The sequence below is a fragment of the Uranotaenia lowii genome, chromosome 2 (assembly GCF_029784155.1).
Source record: "Uranotaenia lowii strain MFRU-FL chromosome 2, ASM2978415v1, whole genome shotgun sequence".
Taxonomy (NCBI): Eukaryota; Metazoa; Arthropoda; class Insecta; order Diptera; family Culicidae; genus Uranotaenia; species Uranotaenia lowii.
This window is the reverse complement of record NC_073692.1, coordinates 192,417,804-192,435,130: the sequence shown is the minus strand read 5'-3', so window position 1 is coordinate 192,435,130 and position 17,327 is coordinate 192,417,804. Positions and strand designations below refer to the sequence as shown.

The 17,327-nt window shown below is 42.6% G+C and overlaps 2 protein-coding genes and 1 long non-coding RNA gene across 6 annotated transcripts; 2 read left to right on the top strand and 1 right to left on the bottom strand.

The window, feature by feature from the left end:
* Nucleotides 1-755: 755 nt before the first annotated feature.
* Nucleotides 756-3,689, bottom strand: LOC129745296 (carnitine O-palmitoyltransferase 2, mitochondrial). The gene is made up of 3 exons (XM_055738277.1): nt 3,532-3,689; nt 2,168-2,945; nt 756-2,080 (listed from the first exon to the last, which is right to left on the bottom strand). Exons 2-3 carry the CDS (start codon nt 2,925-2,927, stop codon nt 873-875), a joined length of 1,968 nt encoding a protein of 655 aa, XP_055594252.1. The 5' UTR covers nt 2,928-2,945; nt 3,532-3,689; the 3' UTR covers nt 756-872.
* A 570-nt stretch (nt 3,690-4,259) lies between these two features.
* LOC129744750 (uncharacterized) lies at nt 4,260-4,657 on the top strand. Its single transcript, XR_008736991.1, has 2 exons — nt 4,260-4,431; nt 4,495-4,657. It is a non-coding gene; the product is annotated as an uncharacterized LOC129744750 (long non-coding RNA).
* A 731-nt stretch (nt 4,658-5,388) lies between these two features.
* LOC129745371 (uncharacterized) lies at nt 5,389-16,618 on the top strand. 4 transcript variants are annotated; one of them, XM_055738405.1, is made up of 8 exons: nt 5,389-5,589; nt 5,653-5,815; nt 5,907-5,984; nt 6,050-6,348; nt 6,403-6,932; nt 6,992-7,319; nt 7,384-7,574; nt 7,708-16,618. In XM_055738405.1, exon 8 carries the CDS (start codon nt 8,971-8,973, stop codon nt 15,613-15,615), a length of 6,645 nt encoding a protein of 2,214 aa, XP_055594380.1. In that variant the 5' UTR covers nt 5,389-5,589; nt 5,653-5,815; nt 5,907-5,984; nt 6,050-6,348; nt 6,403-6,932; nt 6,992-7,319; nt 7,384-7,574; nt 7,708-8,970; the 3' UTR covers nt 15,616-16,618. The 4 variants fall into 4 exon arrangements, with proteins under 4 accessions (XP_055594380.1, XP_055594379.1, XP_055594378.1 ...); XM_055738404.1 differs by having other exon boundaries at nt 5,653-5,984; nt 7,708-8,805; nt 8,864-16,618; XM_055738403.1 differs by having other exon boundaries at nt 5,653-5,980.
* The last annotated feature ends 709 nt before the right edge of the window (nt 16,619-17,327 follow it).

Here is a 17,327-nt window from a genome sequence, read left to right as displayed (position 1 = left end):
AACGTACCATTTATTGATGTTTGAGTTTTACATGCCTGAGTTTACTAGTGTTTGTAACATGCGATAATCGATGGGGTATGGCTGAAAGATGAAATTTCAATCGTACTCGTCCTTTAAAATCCCTAGAACTGGTTTTTATTTCGATTCCTCTGGTTTTCACTGTGGAAATTTCATTATGGCGGAGAAATGGAAATAAAAATAGATTCAAGAGTTTATATCACCAGTCAAGTTGAAGAAGTTTCATCTTTCAACCATTTCCGATCGATTCCACCATGTTACCAACCCTAGTTATGCACCGTTTTTGAGTTATTTTTCGTGTTCATTTTCACGAGAACTTTAAACGTGCCCAAGTGTCCACATACATTTTTCAGAATTAGTTTGAAAAATCTCTGAAGCAGTGTTACACCATACCTTGATCTCATGGCTTCGTATGATCTTTTGTGAATATATAACATGTATATTTTGGTAGCACTATGAAGTACACAGCCAGATAGTAATTGATATCTTCAATGTTGTCGTTACTGAACGAAACAGACTTACCTGAAGAAATTATACTACAGGAGTTATTTAATTCAGCTCATGATGTCACATTTTGTGAAAATTAAAACATATGCTGTTGGATTATGCTTCTTGCTTCATTTGTCATCGTTATTGGCTTGTTATTATTGATTCTCGACCATCATATGCAAGCGTATTTACAGTTTCTAGGGCGAGGTACATACCATTTCAAATTTCTCAATAAAAAAAGGTTATAATTACTAGAAAACGGATATATTTATTTTCATTGAAATAACAAAATATAGGTGCTATAAAATTGATACTTTGCAGAACATGTAAAAAAAATAATCTAAAACCATCTTTATTTTTCAATCTTATTTCGAAGGTGACGTTGCGTTGTTCAGAACATTGGCGATGTCCTCATAGGCACGTCGAAGGCATTCCACAAACTCTCGCCCATTACGATTCGGTTTATAGCTGGTAACCACACTGCCCAGGTACGTATCTTGGATGTTATAACCTATTCCATAGCCGTCTCGCACAACTGGGCCAAAGCCGCCTGCCAAAAGTGCCGGCGAAGAAAGGGTACTCGTGGAAAGAATATTGTGGTTCATGGCGGCATACGCGGGATCCTGAAAAATCTCCGCCAATTGGATGTTATTAGTTTCAGCCGTGTGCTTCAAACCAAATAAGTGTCGATCGAACCCTTGTCCCATTGCAGCATCTTTAGTTAATTGTCCATGAATTGTGGAACAGGTGTCCATCATTGCCCGCAACTCGTTCGCTGTTGCAGGGTTGGTTTTGCGTTCAATCGTTTCACAAAAACTTCTAGTTGCCATTGTACATGGACGCATTGTTTCGGTACGACCATGACGAAAAGCTGCTGTACTGCAGGATTCATAGGTTGCTACAAATTTCCCGTGTTGCTTATAAAATGCCAGTTGAAAACCAAGTTGCATGACGGAATCCGGGCTTATTTTCTGCTTTTTGCAAATATTTTTGTTAATTCCCTCATATTTCATATAATTCATGTCTAGTGAGTCGATCACAGCGTTGTGATTGTTTTGAGCGGCAATAACTCCATTTTTGATTGTTTCATCTAAATTAAACTCAATAAGTCGAACTGCAGTCGAAGTTCCGCTATCTAAAGGTTGCATTTCGGGATGCACAAATGGGGATTGAGTAGTTTCTTTGAAAATTTCTTGGAAATAGCGCAATACCGCTACACCATCTCCCCAAGAATGTTCAAAGTTTATGCCAGCTGTTCCATCTTTCGCTACGATCAACGATACAGACTTATCAAACCAACGATTAGTACCATCACCAAAAAGAAAATCTCTGATCATGGGAATTGGATTCTCGGGATTAATTATTCCTTCATCTAAGCATAGACAGAATAGGGCAGAATCCACCGTCTTTAGAGCATTTTCGTTGCCAATTTTAATCATATGGTTCCGTATCTTAGCCCACGTGTTCCGATTTTCTGTGGTTAATAAACCTAGCGGACTTTCAAATGGAGCTCGATTGTCAGAAAGAATTCGCTTGAATCGATCCATTAACACTGGAGGCTGCTCAATGTCACCTGTAATTAGAAAAGATGTACTCAAGTTATAATACAGTCAGCCCCTCATTTTTGCATACGAATACATGGTTGATGGAACCCGCATACCTGATTCATTCAAAACGTCGACCGCGTACAAATGACCGTTTCGGATGACAAGCAAATGTTTGGAATCGCTGTTCCTGTAGATCTTATCCTTGTCCGTCTCTGGGATACGAGTGGCACCGAATAGTCCCTGGTACTGACTCATGTCTAGTGGAAAAGCTTTAAAGGCATAGGCAACGTAAGTCGATATGATCGACGGGGCCATGGAAGCCACCTTCCTGAATGTTTTAGTATCACTTTTGGCGGCATTCAGATGAAAAACTTCCGGTTCCAGTAGATGTGCCCTTAAAGATTTCATGAACCTCAGGGAGCTGATCACTAAATTGGTTGTTCGAATCAACGGATCGTTGTATGCTGCCTCCGGATCGGGATTCATCATCAACAAAGGATTATAGTTGATTGGTAAAGGAACTCGATCCCTAAGGTACATATCAAACCACGGCTCGGAAATGTAACTGGTGTGCTTGTTTTTCGAATCGTGCTGTTTAAGAAGTTTCTGCAGCTCAGGTCCCGGGCCAATTAAGAATCTATCGATATTATCCTTTGTTTTGCGGTAAGCATCTTCTGATAGCAACGGTTTCTGAGCGGCAAGGTATCGCTCACAGGTTTTTTCCAGTTCCGGGATCGGCAGCCTCGGTAGCGATGGCTGGAAGTGGAGCATAGGAATTTGGGTTCGCTGGAGATATTGATATTCTTGGCCAGAAGCTGCACGTGTGGTCTTTCCGCGGAACATAAATAGTTGCAGTCGTGATACTCGAAGCATTTTGGTTGCTTTTAATGTCTATAAAAGTTTAGAAAATACATATAAAATAACGTTTAAACGCAATAATCTGAGTTTGAATTTAAACGATTAAGGTTTTATTTAATTTCCTTCCTAAATATTCCTAGATTTTTTTGTAAGTTTTTTTAGGATTCAGGCCCTGAATTTGTAATTCGTTTGAAACTTTTCATTTCATTCGACCTGTTTTCAGATTTGGGGTTACTAATACATAGTGAGATAAGAAAACCATCGATAAAAATTGAAGAAACGCAATGAAACTGATAGCTGGTTTGAAACGCTTCTTGTTATTTTTTTTTTGTATCGTTGAATTAATCAATTCGATTATATTTTTTATTTTTTTTTATCACTCGTTAGTTATTAGTTAAATTTGCAAAATATATGGCAATTTCCTTGACCCTAGCTATGATTTTAATGGGCTGGCGTTAAATCAATAAAGAACAATTACAATATGTATACGCAGTTTGCTTTATATTCACCATACAACTCCTTAAAGGGCAATGCCATTGGAGTTTTAAAACTAATCTCATGTATGTAATGTATTTGTTAAGTTGTAAATAAATAAATAAACGTAAACTAGGTAAATTACCTTTTTGATGCAAAACTGAATTAGAATATGTTACTACCAGAGCACGGTGCAAAGTTCAACTTTTTATGTTTTAGCTTTGCTGGAGTAAATTATTGTTATCTTTTATATCGGAATTACTGCCAGTCAGCACCAACCTGTATACATACCTCAGGTGGCGATGGAAATCCCGTGCTTAGTGTTAGTAATTTTTTTATTTTTGAAAACATTGTCAATTCGTGACGTCACTTGCATTTTCAAACAAGCAACCATCATCGCTGTACTACCGAAAACTAGAGAAAAAAAATAATTGCCAACTGCATGCTGTTTACGATTCTCGTCTATATCCTATAGGATACATCAACATCCTGGCAAGTGCCGTAGGCTTTGTTCCCCTTTTTTTTCTTTTTGAATAACGAGTTCTGGAATAGTGTTTGTTCGTCACCTTTCTTTGTACCTCATTGAGTTAGCACGTTCACGCTCTTTTTTTTAAACTCAAAATTTAGTACACCGAAAGAATTCTTCACATGAACGCTACGTGAAAATGTACATGGATTTTTGCCACCATGAAAATCACGTGAAACCTACGTGAATTGCAGGTAGCAAACAGAGCTCGCGCAGCAAGCAAAATTCACGTAATTTTCATATGAGTTGTATCCCGAATAGAACAGAACCATGGTATCACATTCATTTTCCAATGAATTTAAATGTGACCATGTACTTCATGGTTAAAAGTACATCCGAGCGTGCATTAATTTAGAAATTTTAAACTTTCCAAGTTTTTCGTGTACGGATAATTTGACGGCTGCGGCTCGCGCGGCACTTTGTTTTTCTTTTTTCGTCTAAACACAATCGTCGTCGGATAGTTTTCGAGTGTTTTTTTTAGAAAGAACCCATTCAAAGTGCTCGAAGATGGACGCAATGGTGAGTTAAATTGAAATTAACAAGAGGCAATCTTGTTTAATCTTTTATTTTTATAAATTTCAGCAAAAACAATCACAGTGCAGTGAATGGATGCCTGGAGCAGGTTCGGAATACCGCGTAGTGTGAGCGCCAGTGTAATTTAGTGCAATTTTTCAATTTTTGTGTAATGTTAAGTGTAATTTTTTTTAAATTAAATATTAAATTTGAATAAATCCATCCTAACTAACTTAATTTAACAAAAACTATGAAAATGATGACAAAACCAAAAAATAAGTACGAAAACCCCACCATGTGCGAAAATTTTTTATTACAGCGGCTTAACAATGAAAATCATCGGATTTTCATGGTTTTACTTTGAAAAATTGGAAGCTGTTTCAACCATGAACTTTATATTTTTGGGCTTCTCAATGTATGGAAAATCGCCATTTTTTTCATGGTCACGCTGCATAACAATACCCCTTTTTCATGGTTATTTTCGTCAAAACGATGAAATGTATGGTCAAAAACTATGAATTCTAATGTGCATTCACGGTATCGAGGACGATAATAATCATTGTGTAAACCGTATAATATATGGTGTGTGAACATGGAATTCATTGTTTTTTCATGGTGCAATTCTATTCGGGATGTGAAACAGAGTTGCAAGATTTCAGATAATCATTTGAAACTGATACTCACCGTGATGAGTATCAATTAAGCAGCACAATGAATTTCGTTGTGATGCTCAAAGCTTTCGATGTCGAACGAAATTCACTGCCCGAATAGAATTGCACCATGAAAAAACAATGAATTCCATGTTCACACACCATATATTATACGGTTTACACAATGATTATTATCGTCCTCCCCGCATAGCCAAATATCATACACTGAATCGTTGATATTATTCAGCTCTGATTACAAGAATAGTGACTATTAGAGTAATCGTTCTTAAATCATTCTATTTTCAACTAACTTTTCCATTTTTCACGTGTCTTCGCTTGAAATGATAAAAAAATATTTTTGAAAGATACGGGTAATAATCCTTAAAATTAAAACTCAGGATACATCTGAGTGTGTCGTGTGTCTTTGCTGTCAACAACCAGTCGAACAAAATCCATGTGTTTTGATTTCAAATAATTGAAGTGTGCATTTTTTGTTGAAATTATCAGCCTCAATGTAAGTTTAAAGCCGTTTTTAAAGCATGAATTGTTTTTTAATGTTGTTGAATATCTTTTCCAGGTCTAAACACACCAAGGTTCACCGCAATATGAAAACAAAGTGGTGCAGAAGTTCCGAAAAAATGTCGCAGCATACTATAGGCTTATTTTGTATTTACGTGTTAGATCCGGATATGATATCCACCATATGTGAACCAGGGCAAATTCTACGGTCAAGAGTGCAGGTCAGTGTCAACATCCTGCTTAGCGAAGCGGTAACTGCGCTAATGCAGAAAACAAGGAAGATTGAGGTTAGGCACCAAATTTCAATTGCAGTAAACACCGAAATCCAGCAAGCAAACAGCTACTGAAAACCCGCATTGAAAATCCCGATGACCGGCGCACCTGCCGTAAGTATGTATTGTGTTTATTTCAATTCTTCTTCCCCATCTCCTATTTTTTGTTTGTTTCTCTAACAGACCGGAGCGTTTAACGAAAAAGACGGTCAAAGCCTTAGACATCACGCGCAACATTCCGAAAGTTGGTGCTTGATTCCGTTTTCATTCGGAACTATAACTTACACTGGTTCCGTCACCAAGGTCGAGCAGGGAACTGACATGAATTTCCCAAAAGCCATAACCACCGGATGAATCTGAAGTCATGGGAACTTTCAACTAGGAGGTAGGCCAACTGAATGGAAACCCGTTCCACGCTTTTCTGGAACAAGGTCTCGAAAAGCGGATCTGTTAACGAGGCTCCTACCTGCGCTGTACAAGTGGTATGTTTACAATTTCTTTAAATATTTTCAATTAAATTAAAATCTTGTTTTCAGTCGATATCCAAACCGCCAGTTTATCATCGGTACTGTCGAAAATCGGAGATGGTACATGTGCAACTTGAAATTAAACGTGATTATCAGCAGAATATCAATTTACAGGAGGAAACAAAATGACCCCAAGAAAACCACGATGCACAGAATCCGAAATCCGCAAGAATTGTGCGTCGGTCAGAAATAAGCAGGTGTCCTTTTTGGTCTTCTGAAATCCAACAAAGATGGCCAGACAAATCTTTACCTCTTTAAGGGACAAAAGGGAATTGGAAAAGTATCCTGATAATTTCCGGAAAACAAGTATCCTGAAGAAAGAAGTATCCTGATAATTTCCGGAAAACAAACGCCAGAGAAGCAACAGCTCCAACACACTTGACTGGGTGTAGGTCATGCAGCAGCACTCGGCTGGAGGTGCCTTCAAGGAGGCAAACACACAAGCGAACATCAACAGAACCAAACACATATTACTGGCTGGAATTAATGTACTAGGAATCGATTGTAGATGATCTATCAGCAACCGGCTGGAGTTTGGGGTAAAATTTTGGTTCTTGTAATGTAAACGTTCAACTTATTTGTTTTTAATCTTTTGCAGGAAATTAATCTGAACCCAGTCCATGTCCAGGATCCGACGCATAATCGTTGCTGGCTGATGTCCTGGTCGGCGGACACCATCGAATACTCAAGAGAAGAAGAGGATATGGTTTTGTGTATGATTATGTTCCTTATCGAGATCATTGGGTTTCCGATGAGGAAAAACGGTTATATTTAAACAAGGGAGAAAGAAACGAGCGAATCCAAAACCGTTCTCCTACGCATTCTATTACGGTGCACAGAGCCAATAACGGCATCTTCAGACTTCATTTTGGTGCTCTGATGATTGTCCTTGAGTACCAAGATTTTCTCGGTATCGCCACATACTGGTAATTTATTGTTACATGTCTTATTATAGTGTACATATAACAATTTAATTTTATCATTTTTTAGGCCTAATATTCAGAAAAAAATATGGCGAAATACACCCGAGGGTACTATTCACCGGAAACGTCACCCATAGCCGTAACCAATCGGATGCCGCTAAGTTGCCCTCTATCGCGCTATTCTATCTCTTCGAATATTGTCGTTACAGGGAAAAACTGTAAAATCAGTTAAGCGACAATGGATTTTTCTCAGAGTAGGTAAGTTAAACCTAACGTCGGAAGTAGTGCGCTGGATGGCGGGTCACCGTACGATTCCAGCGCACTACTTCCGACGTTAGGTTTAAATTACCTACTCTGAGAAAAATCCATTGTCGCTCAACTGATTTTACAGCGCTGGACTGGCGACACAATATCTCATTGAAACTACGCGAGTAGAAATATGCACCGTCAGAACAAGAGGTTCGCATTGTTGTAGAGGATTTACTACGAGGTGTTTTTTTTCTTATTGATGCATTTTAACTACTTCTTAATTGAACATCAATAGCAAAATCGTCAAGTGTTATCTTGTTTATAACTGCTTCGAATTCTTTGTTTCATCATAAAATTAAAAAAATTTTAAAAGACAAAATGTTAAACGAAGTTTCGAAAATTCTTGTTTAGGACCCGATTTCAGTCTTCGGACTTGATTAAATTAGAGGGAAAAAACTGATTCATATTTTAAAGGTGTTTTTTGCTAGGAAATTACCACTAGGAGTATTTTTAAGGTAGAAATCTTAACCAAAAAGAAATGACAAATAAAAAAACCGATTTTATTATTCGTAAATGAAGAAGCGTGAATCAGGATTAAAAAATCGAAGAAGTGGTTTGAAATGAAACATCTCATATGAGATAAAAATTATAATACTCAAACAATAATTCTAAAATATATTAAAAGAGAGATTGAAGAGTTAAATATCAATTCGTGGGTCGTTTTTAGAATAATTATCAAGTGTTGCGCGCGCCACGTCGACCAGCGAGCCTAGTCCGTCCCTGGTTGTCGACAACAAACGTCAGCCGTGACAACCGTTGGCGAACAAGCGAACCGGCCGCCGAACTGTGTGGAGAAAAAGAAAACTGGAGAAGGCGAAACGAGTGAAACGTGTTCGATTCAGTTAGAAAGCTTTCTTATAAAAATCCGAATTAATTATTCTAAAGTTGCTAGGTTGTTATTTTTCTTTTATTCCTATTTGGTAAGCACTTATACAGTGAATTGAATTTAGCTGAAATTAATTAAAAATATTACTAAAAAATAGGATCTACGTGCAAATTGGATAACCTAGAAAACCTTAACCTAAATTTGTTGACTAGAACGTACAAGGACAGGTAAAATTGAACAATCTACTTAAACTAGCTTAAAACTAATTAAAACGATTATATACAAAGGTTCCTACGAACAGACTTCTTCTAAGTTGCCCGTAAAAGTGTTGCACGATAGCGAAGAGCTACTACAGTAAGTAATTTGTAAAATATTCTAAAGACTATCTAACCTAAAAGTGCTCCTGTTGCAGGAATTTTGTAATTCTTTTTCTTCGTGAAATATACACAAGTCTTCACAAAACTGAGAAGTTTTAATTCTATCGGCAACAAATTTACAAAATTCTGTAAATAAATTGGAATGGCAAGTCAACCCAAAGGCTCCCAGTCACGACGTCCTGCCAGTGTGTCCGGTGGCTCAGCCAATGTTGGTGGGCATGTTGCGATCGGCGTAAACCATCCGATGATGTCATTTCTTTCGGAGACGGCGAGCCAACAAGTAACCGCAGCCGAAATGGTAAACACTGCAAAAGGAGCCATCCCCAAGGTACAGCCGCGACGTTTCGCCAGTGCGCCAGGTATGCTAACCGATGTTGGCCGTCAGGTCGTAAATCGCGGAAACCATCCGGAGGAATCATTCCCTTCGGAGACGACGACCCACCAGGTAAACGCTACCGGAACGGTGAGAACCACAGCTGAAGCCATTCCTAAAGTACAAAAGAAGGCAACTAAGATTAGAAGTAAACGAATATCAGTCCCTGTCAGACGAAACCCCCCTCGCCGCGTTCGCTTAAATCCAGTCAGCAGTTGCGGGCTATGTAATGAGCCTGATAATTTTGCCATGGTACAGTGCGACGAATGCGACTGGTGGTACCATTTCGCGTGTGTCGAAGTGAGTCAGTCAGTGGAAAACATAAGCTGGTCGTGCCCCGGGTGCGCAAGTGTAGTCGTGGTGAGGACCCCCCGAGCAGCAGCGAAAAGTGTGCCCGAGATCCAGCAGCCCAACCAGAATCAACAACAACAAAATCCACCCCCCAACGTCACAGCATCGGTGAAATCGTACGGGAAATCAAGTAGGCGAAGTGAGAAAAGGAGAATCGAGCTGCAGCTACAAAAACTGGAAGAAGAACGTACTTGCCAGTTGAAGTACCTGGAGGAGAAGTACAGCCTGCTTCAGGAGCTGGAAAGCGAAACTTCATCTCTAGTCAGCCATCCGGATTCGATGTTGGAGAATGCAACAAAGGTTCGGCAGTGGATAGAGGATACGGAGAAATGTGGCGACGATTCAGGCCTCGTCGACGTAGGACCGGAAAACGAACCAGTGCTGTGCAACTCGTCGAAGCCCCAAGCGCTCGAGAATTCAAATCAAGAGCAACCGGTCGATGATGGATCCGAGATCGCTTCATTACTCCGCGAACTGCTAGCTGTAGATCGCCGAGCACCACCGGCGTGTGCTGTCCCGGTGATGAATTCCAGTAATGCGGTCTCGCGCCCGATTTTGAATAAAGGTTCTGGCGCAGAACGAGGAATGTCGGCCCCTAGACGGAATTCAAAGACGATTGTTGAAATGTTGAGGCAGTTTTCGGAAAGGATCGTTCCACCGGCAGACCAGCGGAGTCGTCGTACTACTCCGTCAAATTTCCCTGAAGAAACAATTGCAAATCAGCGGGAACCGGAATGCCGTCCGAATGTTCAACCCGGTGTATGTGCGCAACAAGAGGAACGTAGGGAAACTGGAACCTTCACCGGCGGATTAAATTTCATTCCCGGACAAGGATCTACCCCGGTCGCTCCAGTCCTGCAGCAGCAGCCACCGATGCCCCCCGTAGCCGGAACCTTCGCCGGCGGATTAAATTTTGTTTCTGGGCAAGGATCTACTCCGGTTGCTCCAGTCTTACAGCCACGGCCATCGATACCTCCCGTAATCGGATTCGACGACGGAGATACTACCCACCGGCTGAATAGAAGTCAGCTGGCCGCTAGACAAGCCGTGTCCAAGGATCTGCCGGACTTCAATGGGAATCCTGAAGATTGGCCGCTTTTCTTTTCGATCTTCAACTCGTCCTCCCAGCTATGCGGATTCTCGAATGAAGAAAACATGCTGAGATTGCGGAAATGCCTTAGAGGAAAAGCGCTAGAGGCAGTCAAGTGCCGCATGCTCCATCCATCGAACGTACAGGGAGTTATGGACACCCTTAAGATGTTGTATGGACGACCAGAAACGATCATTCAGGCTATCGTCAGGAAGATTCGGGCATTACCGTCTCCTAACATCGAAAGGTTGGATACGGTGATCCAATTCGCCCTCAGTGTCGAGAATCTGGTGGCGACGGTGGAAGCATGCGAAATTGGGGATTTTATCTACAACGCTTCCTTGAGATACGAGTTAGTGGAACGATTGCCGCCAACGCTGAAGCTAGACTGGGCAAGAAATTCCCGAAATACACTCAACCCAAATCTCTTGGACTTCAGCTCGTGGCTCCGTTTTATCGCCGAGGATGCTAGCGCGGTTTCAATTTCTGCTGGCAGTGATAACCGTTTTAGATCTTCGAAAAAGGATGGGTTTTTGAATCATCACGCAGAAGAAGACCGTCAACAATCGGAGAAACCGTCGGTCGCTCAAGGGAGCAACAAACCCTTTTCAAAAGACTTCGCCAAGGCATGCCCCGGATGTAAAGGAAGCTGTTCATCATTGGCGGAATGCAAACGGTTCAAGGAGCTCAGCTACGATTCCAGATGGGCGGTAATACGAGAATTCAACGTTTGTCGGAAATGCCTGCGCAAACATTACGGTCCATGCAAGCAGAAAAAAGCGTGTGGTGTCAATGGCTGTACGTATTTGCATCACTCTCTTCTACACAGCGAAGCAAGGAAATCGACGACCACAACAGCTACTCCTTCAACACCAACTCCTCAAGCTCCAGCAAATACCAGCTGCAACGTACACCAAGGACAGTCCGAAATCCTGTTCAGATTCGTTCCAGTTCTTCTACATGGTCCGGCAAAGTCGATTCGAACCTACGCCTTTGTAGACGACGGTTCGGAACTCACACTGATGGAACAGAGTCTGGCGGACGAACTTGGAGTGCAAGGACCCACAAAACCCCTCTGTCTTCGATGGACCAGTGGTGCGAACAGAACGGAGAGCCTGTCACAGAAGGTTAACTTCCAGATTTCAAGCATCCTAAATCCATCAAAAAAGTTTCCGCTTCACGAAGTTCACACTGTTAGGAGTCTGCAGTTGCGACCACAGACGCTGCAAATTCCTCAGCTGCAGGAGAAGTATCGGCATCTTGGAGGTTTGCCGGTGGAATCTTACGAAGAAGTCAGCCCGCGACTCCTCATCGGATTGGATCATGCAAGTCTGGGAAATGCGATGAAATCCCGCGAAGGCAAGCCAAACGAGCCCATAGCCGTCAAAACTAGGTTGGGATGGATGATTTACGGGTGCTGTTGCAAAACGAACGACGATGTCAGCCATGTCAATCATCACAGCGTTCAGCTATGCCAGTGCGAGACCGATACGGACCAGGAGTTGCACGAAGCCATGAAAAAGTACTTCTCTCTGGAGAGCCTCGGAATCAGCAAACCGGAAAAACTGCTCCTGTCTAAAGACGATCAACGAGCCAACGAACTCCTGGCAACGCTGACGACACGCAAGAATGGCCGTTATGAATCCGGTCTTCTGTGGCGTTATGACAACGTGCGGCTTCCGGACAGTAGAGCGATGGCATTACGGCGATGGGAATGTTTGTATCGACGGATGCAGAAGGATAAAAACCTTGCGCAAGCAATGAATGCGAAAATGCAAGAGTACCTGACCAAAGGATACATACGGAAGTTAACGAAGGAAGAGCTAGAGATGTCCAACAACCGAGTCTGGTATCTTCCGATATTTCCGGTAGTCAACCCTAACAAGCCCAAAAAGATACGGGTTGTGTGGGACGCAGCTGCAAGCTGTTATGGAGTATCCCTTAATTCCGTTCTGCTCAAAGGACCCGACCTGCTGGCTTCTCTTCTTTCAGTTCTGGTGCGATTTCGGGAGTTCCGCGTAGCTGTTTCCGGTGACCTCAGGGAAATGTACCACCAAGTCCTGATGAGACTTCAGGACCAGCACTGCCTACGGTTCTTTTGGAAGGAGAATCCAGATGACGCTACACCCAGCGTATACGTGCTGCAAGTAATGTCCTTTGGGGCGTGCTGCTCTCCAAGTACCGCCCAATACGTCAAGAACACCCACGCAAAGCAGTTCGAGCAGGAATATCCGAATGCGGTCGACGCTATCATTCACCAGCATTACGTGGACGATATGCTCATCAGTGCCGAAACGGAGGAGGAAGCAATCCAGCTAGCTACGGACGTGAAGAAGATCCACGAGTCCGGTGGATTTGAGATGCGGAACTGGATATCAAACTCACCGGCGGTAGTTGCTGCGCTTGACGGAGAAGGGACCAACGAGAAGAATCTGAGCATAGGGGAAGCGGAGACCACCGGAAAAGTGCTCGGAATGTGGTGGGATACGAAAGCCGACTACTTCACATACAAGGTATCCGCCCGCCATGACGCTGAGTTATTGGCTGGTAATAGACGACCGACGAAGCGTGAAGTGCTTCGGACCCTGATGATGGTGTTCGACCCACTCGGGTTGATCAGCCACTTCCTCATGTTCCTTCGAAGCCTTCTGCAGGAGATTTGGAGAGCGTCCGTCGACTGGGATGAGGAAATTCACGACTGTCACTTCGAAAAATGGCTGACCTGGTTGCGGATTCTCCCTCAAGTTTCGAACGTGAAAATTCCCCGCTGCTATCGCATCGCAACTTCTGCAGGAGAGAACACCGTCGTACAAATGCACACTTTCGTGGACGCAAGCGAGAATGGATTTGCGGCCGTCGTCTATCTGCGATTCCAAGAAGGAAGTACCGTGGAGTGTTCGCTAGCTGGAGCAAAAACCAGGGTCGCTCCGCTAAAATTTCTATCTATTCCGCGATCTGAGCTGCAGACGGCTGTCATTGGAGTCAGACTGGCGGATTCGATTCTGGCATCTCTTTCGATAAAGGTTCAAAGGCGCTACTTCTGGACAGATGCGAGGGACGTGATGTGCTGGTTGCATTCGGATCACCGGCGCTACAGCCAGTTTGTAGGAGTTCGAATCAGCGAGATACTGGAGTCGCCGGAGATAAAAGAATGGCGGTGGGTTCCCACAAAGTTGAACGTGGCGGATGATGGGACCAAGTGGAAGGGATGTCCTGACTTGAGTGCATCCAGCAGATGGTTTTGCGGACCTGATTTTCTTCGAAACCCCGAGGAAGACTGGCCTACGACCTCGCAGATTGTGAAGGCGACCGATACGGAGCTTCGTCCGCATCTACATCTCCATTTCAAGGCTTTCGACCCGATCATCGATGCTAGCCGGTTCAGCAAATGGACAGTCCTTTTGAAAACTACTGCGTATGTGTTCAGAGCCATCAAAAATATGCAACGGTCCTTCCGAAACTCTCCGAAGGCGCACAGACCTTTCTCCCGTGATGAGTTCATCATGGCCGAGAGCTATCTCTACCAGGTGGCCCAAAGGAGCACGTATATGCAGGAAATCGCCATCCTGTCTACGAAGCTCCAAAAACCGTGTGAAAAACCGATTCCCAAAAGCAGCTCCCTCTACCGCCTCTGTCCGATCATGGATGAAAAGGGGATTCTACGGATTCGCGGACGAACCAACGCTTGCCAGTTCATCGATAGCAGCATCGCCAATCCCGTCATTCTGCCACGAGACCACCATATTACTCGGCTTATCGTACTGGACGTCCATCAACGCTTCCTGCATCAGAACCACGAAACCATCGTAAATGAGCTGAAACAACGCTTCTACATTCCTCACCTCAAGGCAGTCTACAAGTCGGTCCGCAATAGCTGTCAAACCTGCAAGAACGAAGGAGCTCGACCACAAGCACCGCTGATGAGCGATCTGCCGCCTGCTCGTCTAGCGGCCTACAGTCGACCTTTCAGCCACATGGGGGTGGATTATTTCGGCCCAATGACGGTATCCATAGGCCGCCGAACGGAGAAACGCTGGGGAGTCTTAGTCACTTGCCTGACCGTACGGGCAATCCACCTGGAAGTCGCGCACTCACTGACAACTGATTCGTGTATCATGGCTCTGCGCAACGTCATGGGCAGGAGGGGAGTACCAGTCGCCATATACAGCGACCATGGTACGAATTTCGTAGGGGCCAAGAAGGAGCTACAGGCCGCACTCGAACAATTGGACCACGATAGGATCGTAGCGGAATTTACTTCATCTCAAACCACCTGGCACTTCATCCCTCCTATGTCCCCTCACATGGGAGGAGCTTGGGAGAGGCTGATTCGGACGGTCAAACAGAACCTGGAGAAGCTGCTTCCGAGTCGTCTGCCATCCGACGAAACGCTGCGGAGTACGCTCATTGAGGTGGAAAGTATCGTCAACTCGAGACCCCTGACGGAAATACCTCTTGGCGACGATCAATCTCCTGTGCTGACACCTAACCATTTCATCATGGGGTCGTCGAATGGAATGCTGCCGTGGACCTGCTTCGATGACAACCCCACCCGATTGCGGCAGAACTGGCGGATGTCACAAAGCCTAGCGGATCAATTTTGGAAGCAATGGCTGCATGACTACCTCCCTTCACTGACTCGTCGAGCGAAGTGGTTCACTGAAGCGAAGCCGATCAAGGTCAACGACATCGTGATCATTGTTGACGCACGGTTTCCTCGCAACTGCTGGCCCAAGGGGCGAGTGATCGCCACTAATGTAGCACCAGATGGGCAAGTCAGGTGGGCTACAGTGCAGACCGCTAAAGGTATATACGAGCGACCATCCGTCAAACTCGCGGTGCTCGACGTCGGCGTAGGAGGAAATGCAACTCAGATGGATCTTCGGTGCATTGAAGGGGGGAGTGTTGCGCGCGCCACGTCGACCAGCGAGCCTAGTCCGTCCCTGGTTGTCGACAACAAACGTCAGCCGTGACAACCGTTGGCGAACAAGCGAACCGGCCGCCGAACTGTGTGGAGAAAAAGAAAACTGGAGAAGGCGAAACGAGTGAAACGTGTTCGATTCAGTTAGAAAGCTTTCTTATAAAAATCCGAATTAATTATTCTAAAGTTGCTAGGTTGTTATTTTTCTTTTATTCCTATTTGGTAAGCACTTATACAGTGAATTGAATTTAGCTGAAATTAATTAAAAATATTACTAAAAAATAGGATCTACGTGCAAATTGGATAACCTAGAAAACCTTAACCTAAATTTGTTGACTAGAACGTACAAGGACAGGTAAAATTGAACAATCTACTTAAACTAGCTTAAAACTAATTAAAACGATTATATACAAAGGTTCCTACGAACAGACTTCTTCTAAGTTGCCCGTAAAAGTGTTGCACGATAGCGAAGAGCTACTACAGTAAGTAATTTGTAAAATATTCTAAAGACTATCTAACCTAAAAGTGCTCCTGTTGCAGGAATTTTGTAATTCTTTTTCTTCGTGAAATATACACAAGTCTTCACAAAACTGAGAAGTTTTAATTCTATCGGCAACAATCAAGTAAAAGCACTCTGAAAAGATTTTATTTATATTAGAGATGTATGCGGTAGAATATTGTTATAAGACTATCAAAAACTAATGCGAAGGTTGTTGTGGTGGTAATAATGTATAAAATAACATAAAAATGTAAATAATTTGGTAGAAACCTTCCTATTTTGATAAATAATAAAATCTCTGAAAAACTATAACACGAATCGTCTACTTTTTTTCAATTTGATCATAAAACGATCTTGTAAAGATACGCTGTAGCGTCAGAAATAATTGATATGAACGATTAACTGAAGATTTAATGTATGATTTTCAATCCAGAAAAGTCTAGAAAAAAACAAAAAAATTGAATGGTAACTCTACTTAACGACCCGTTCCCTGTATCGTAAAGTGCGTCCAAACGATTCCATTGCATGAAAATATGATAAGCCTTATCTTAAATTAATAATCCAAAACTATAGATGTAATCTTTTGTGTGTCTCGGGAAGAAGATAATGAGAATATAGTCATTGTATAATACTGCTCCATGCGGGTAGGTTGGTCAATAGTTTGTTCCTTATGTCGTTTGAAGGACTTTTTCAGTACACAATATGAATAATAACAATAATTCGCATCATCAAAAATTTATTCGAATATCTTAACATTTATAAGAAAAATTCGAAAAAATCTTTAATTCCATTTGTAAATATCAGTACAGATATAAACAAAACAAATACCATGACATGAAATTGACAGACATTTTTGACATGTCGCTTAGAAATCCCATATAAGTTCTTTAAAACACCTTCAAGTATCTTAATGGTGCGTTTTAGGATGTTACGCGAACGTTATCGACCTTCTTGAAAGACATTTTTGACATGTCGCTTAGAATTCCCATATAGGTTCTTCAAAACACCTTCAAGTATCTTAATGGTACGTTTTAGAATGTTACGCGAACATTATCGACCTTCTTGAAAGTAGTTCCATTAAATGCGCTTAGAAGTTCCGTTATCGATAGTTTATCCTTTCAAAGGGCGATAGAAGTTCCTGAGTAACTTTTACGCGACAAGAGTCACCTGAAGTTCCCGTTAAACATTTTTTCAGCCAAATGTGAACTTCGGAGTTCGGAGTTAAGTAAAAACGCGACTTTTGGTTGCTTGGGAACACACTACCT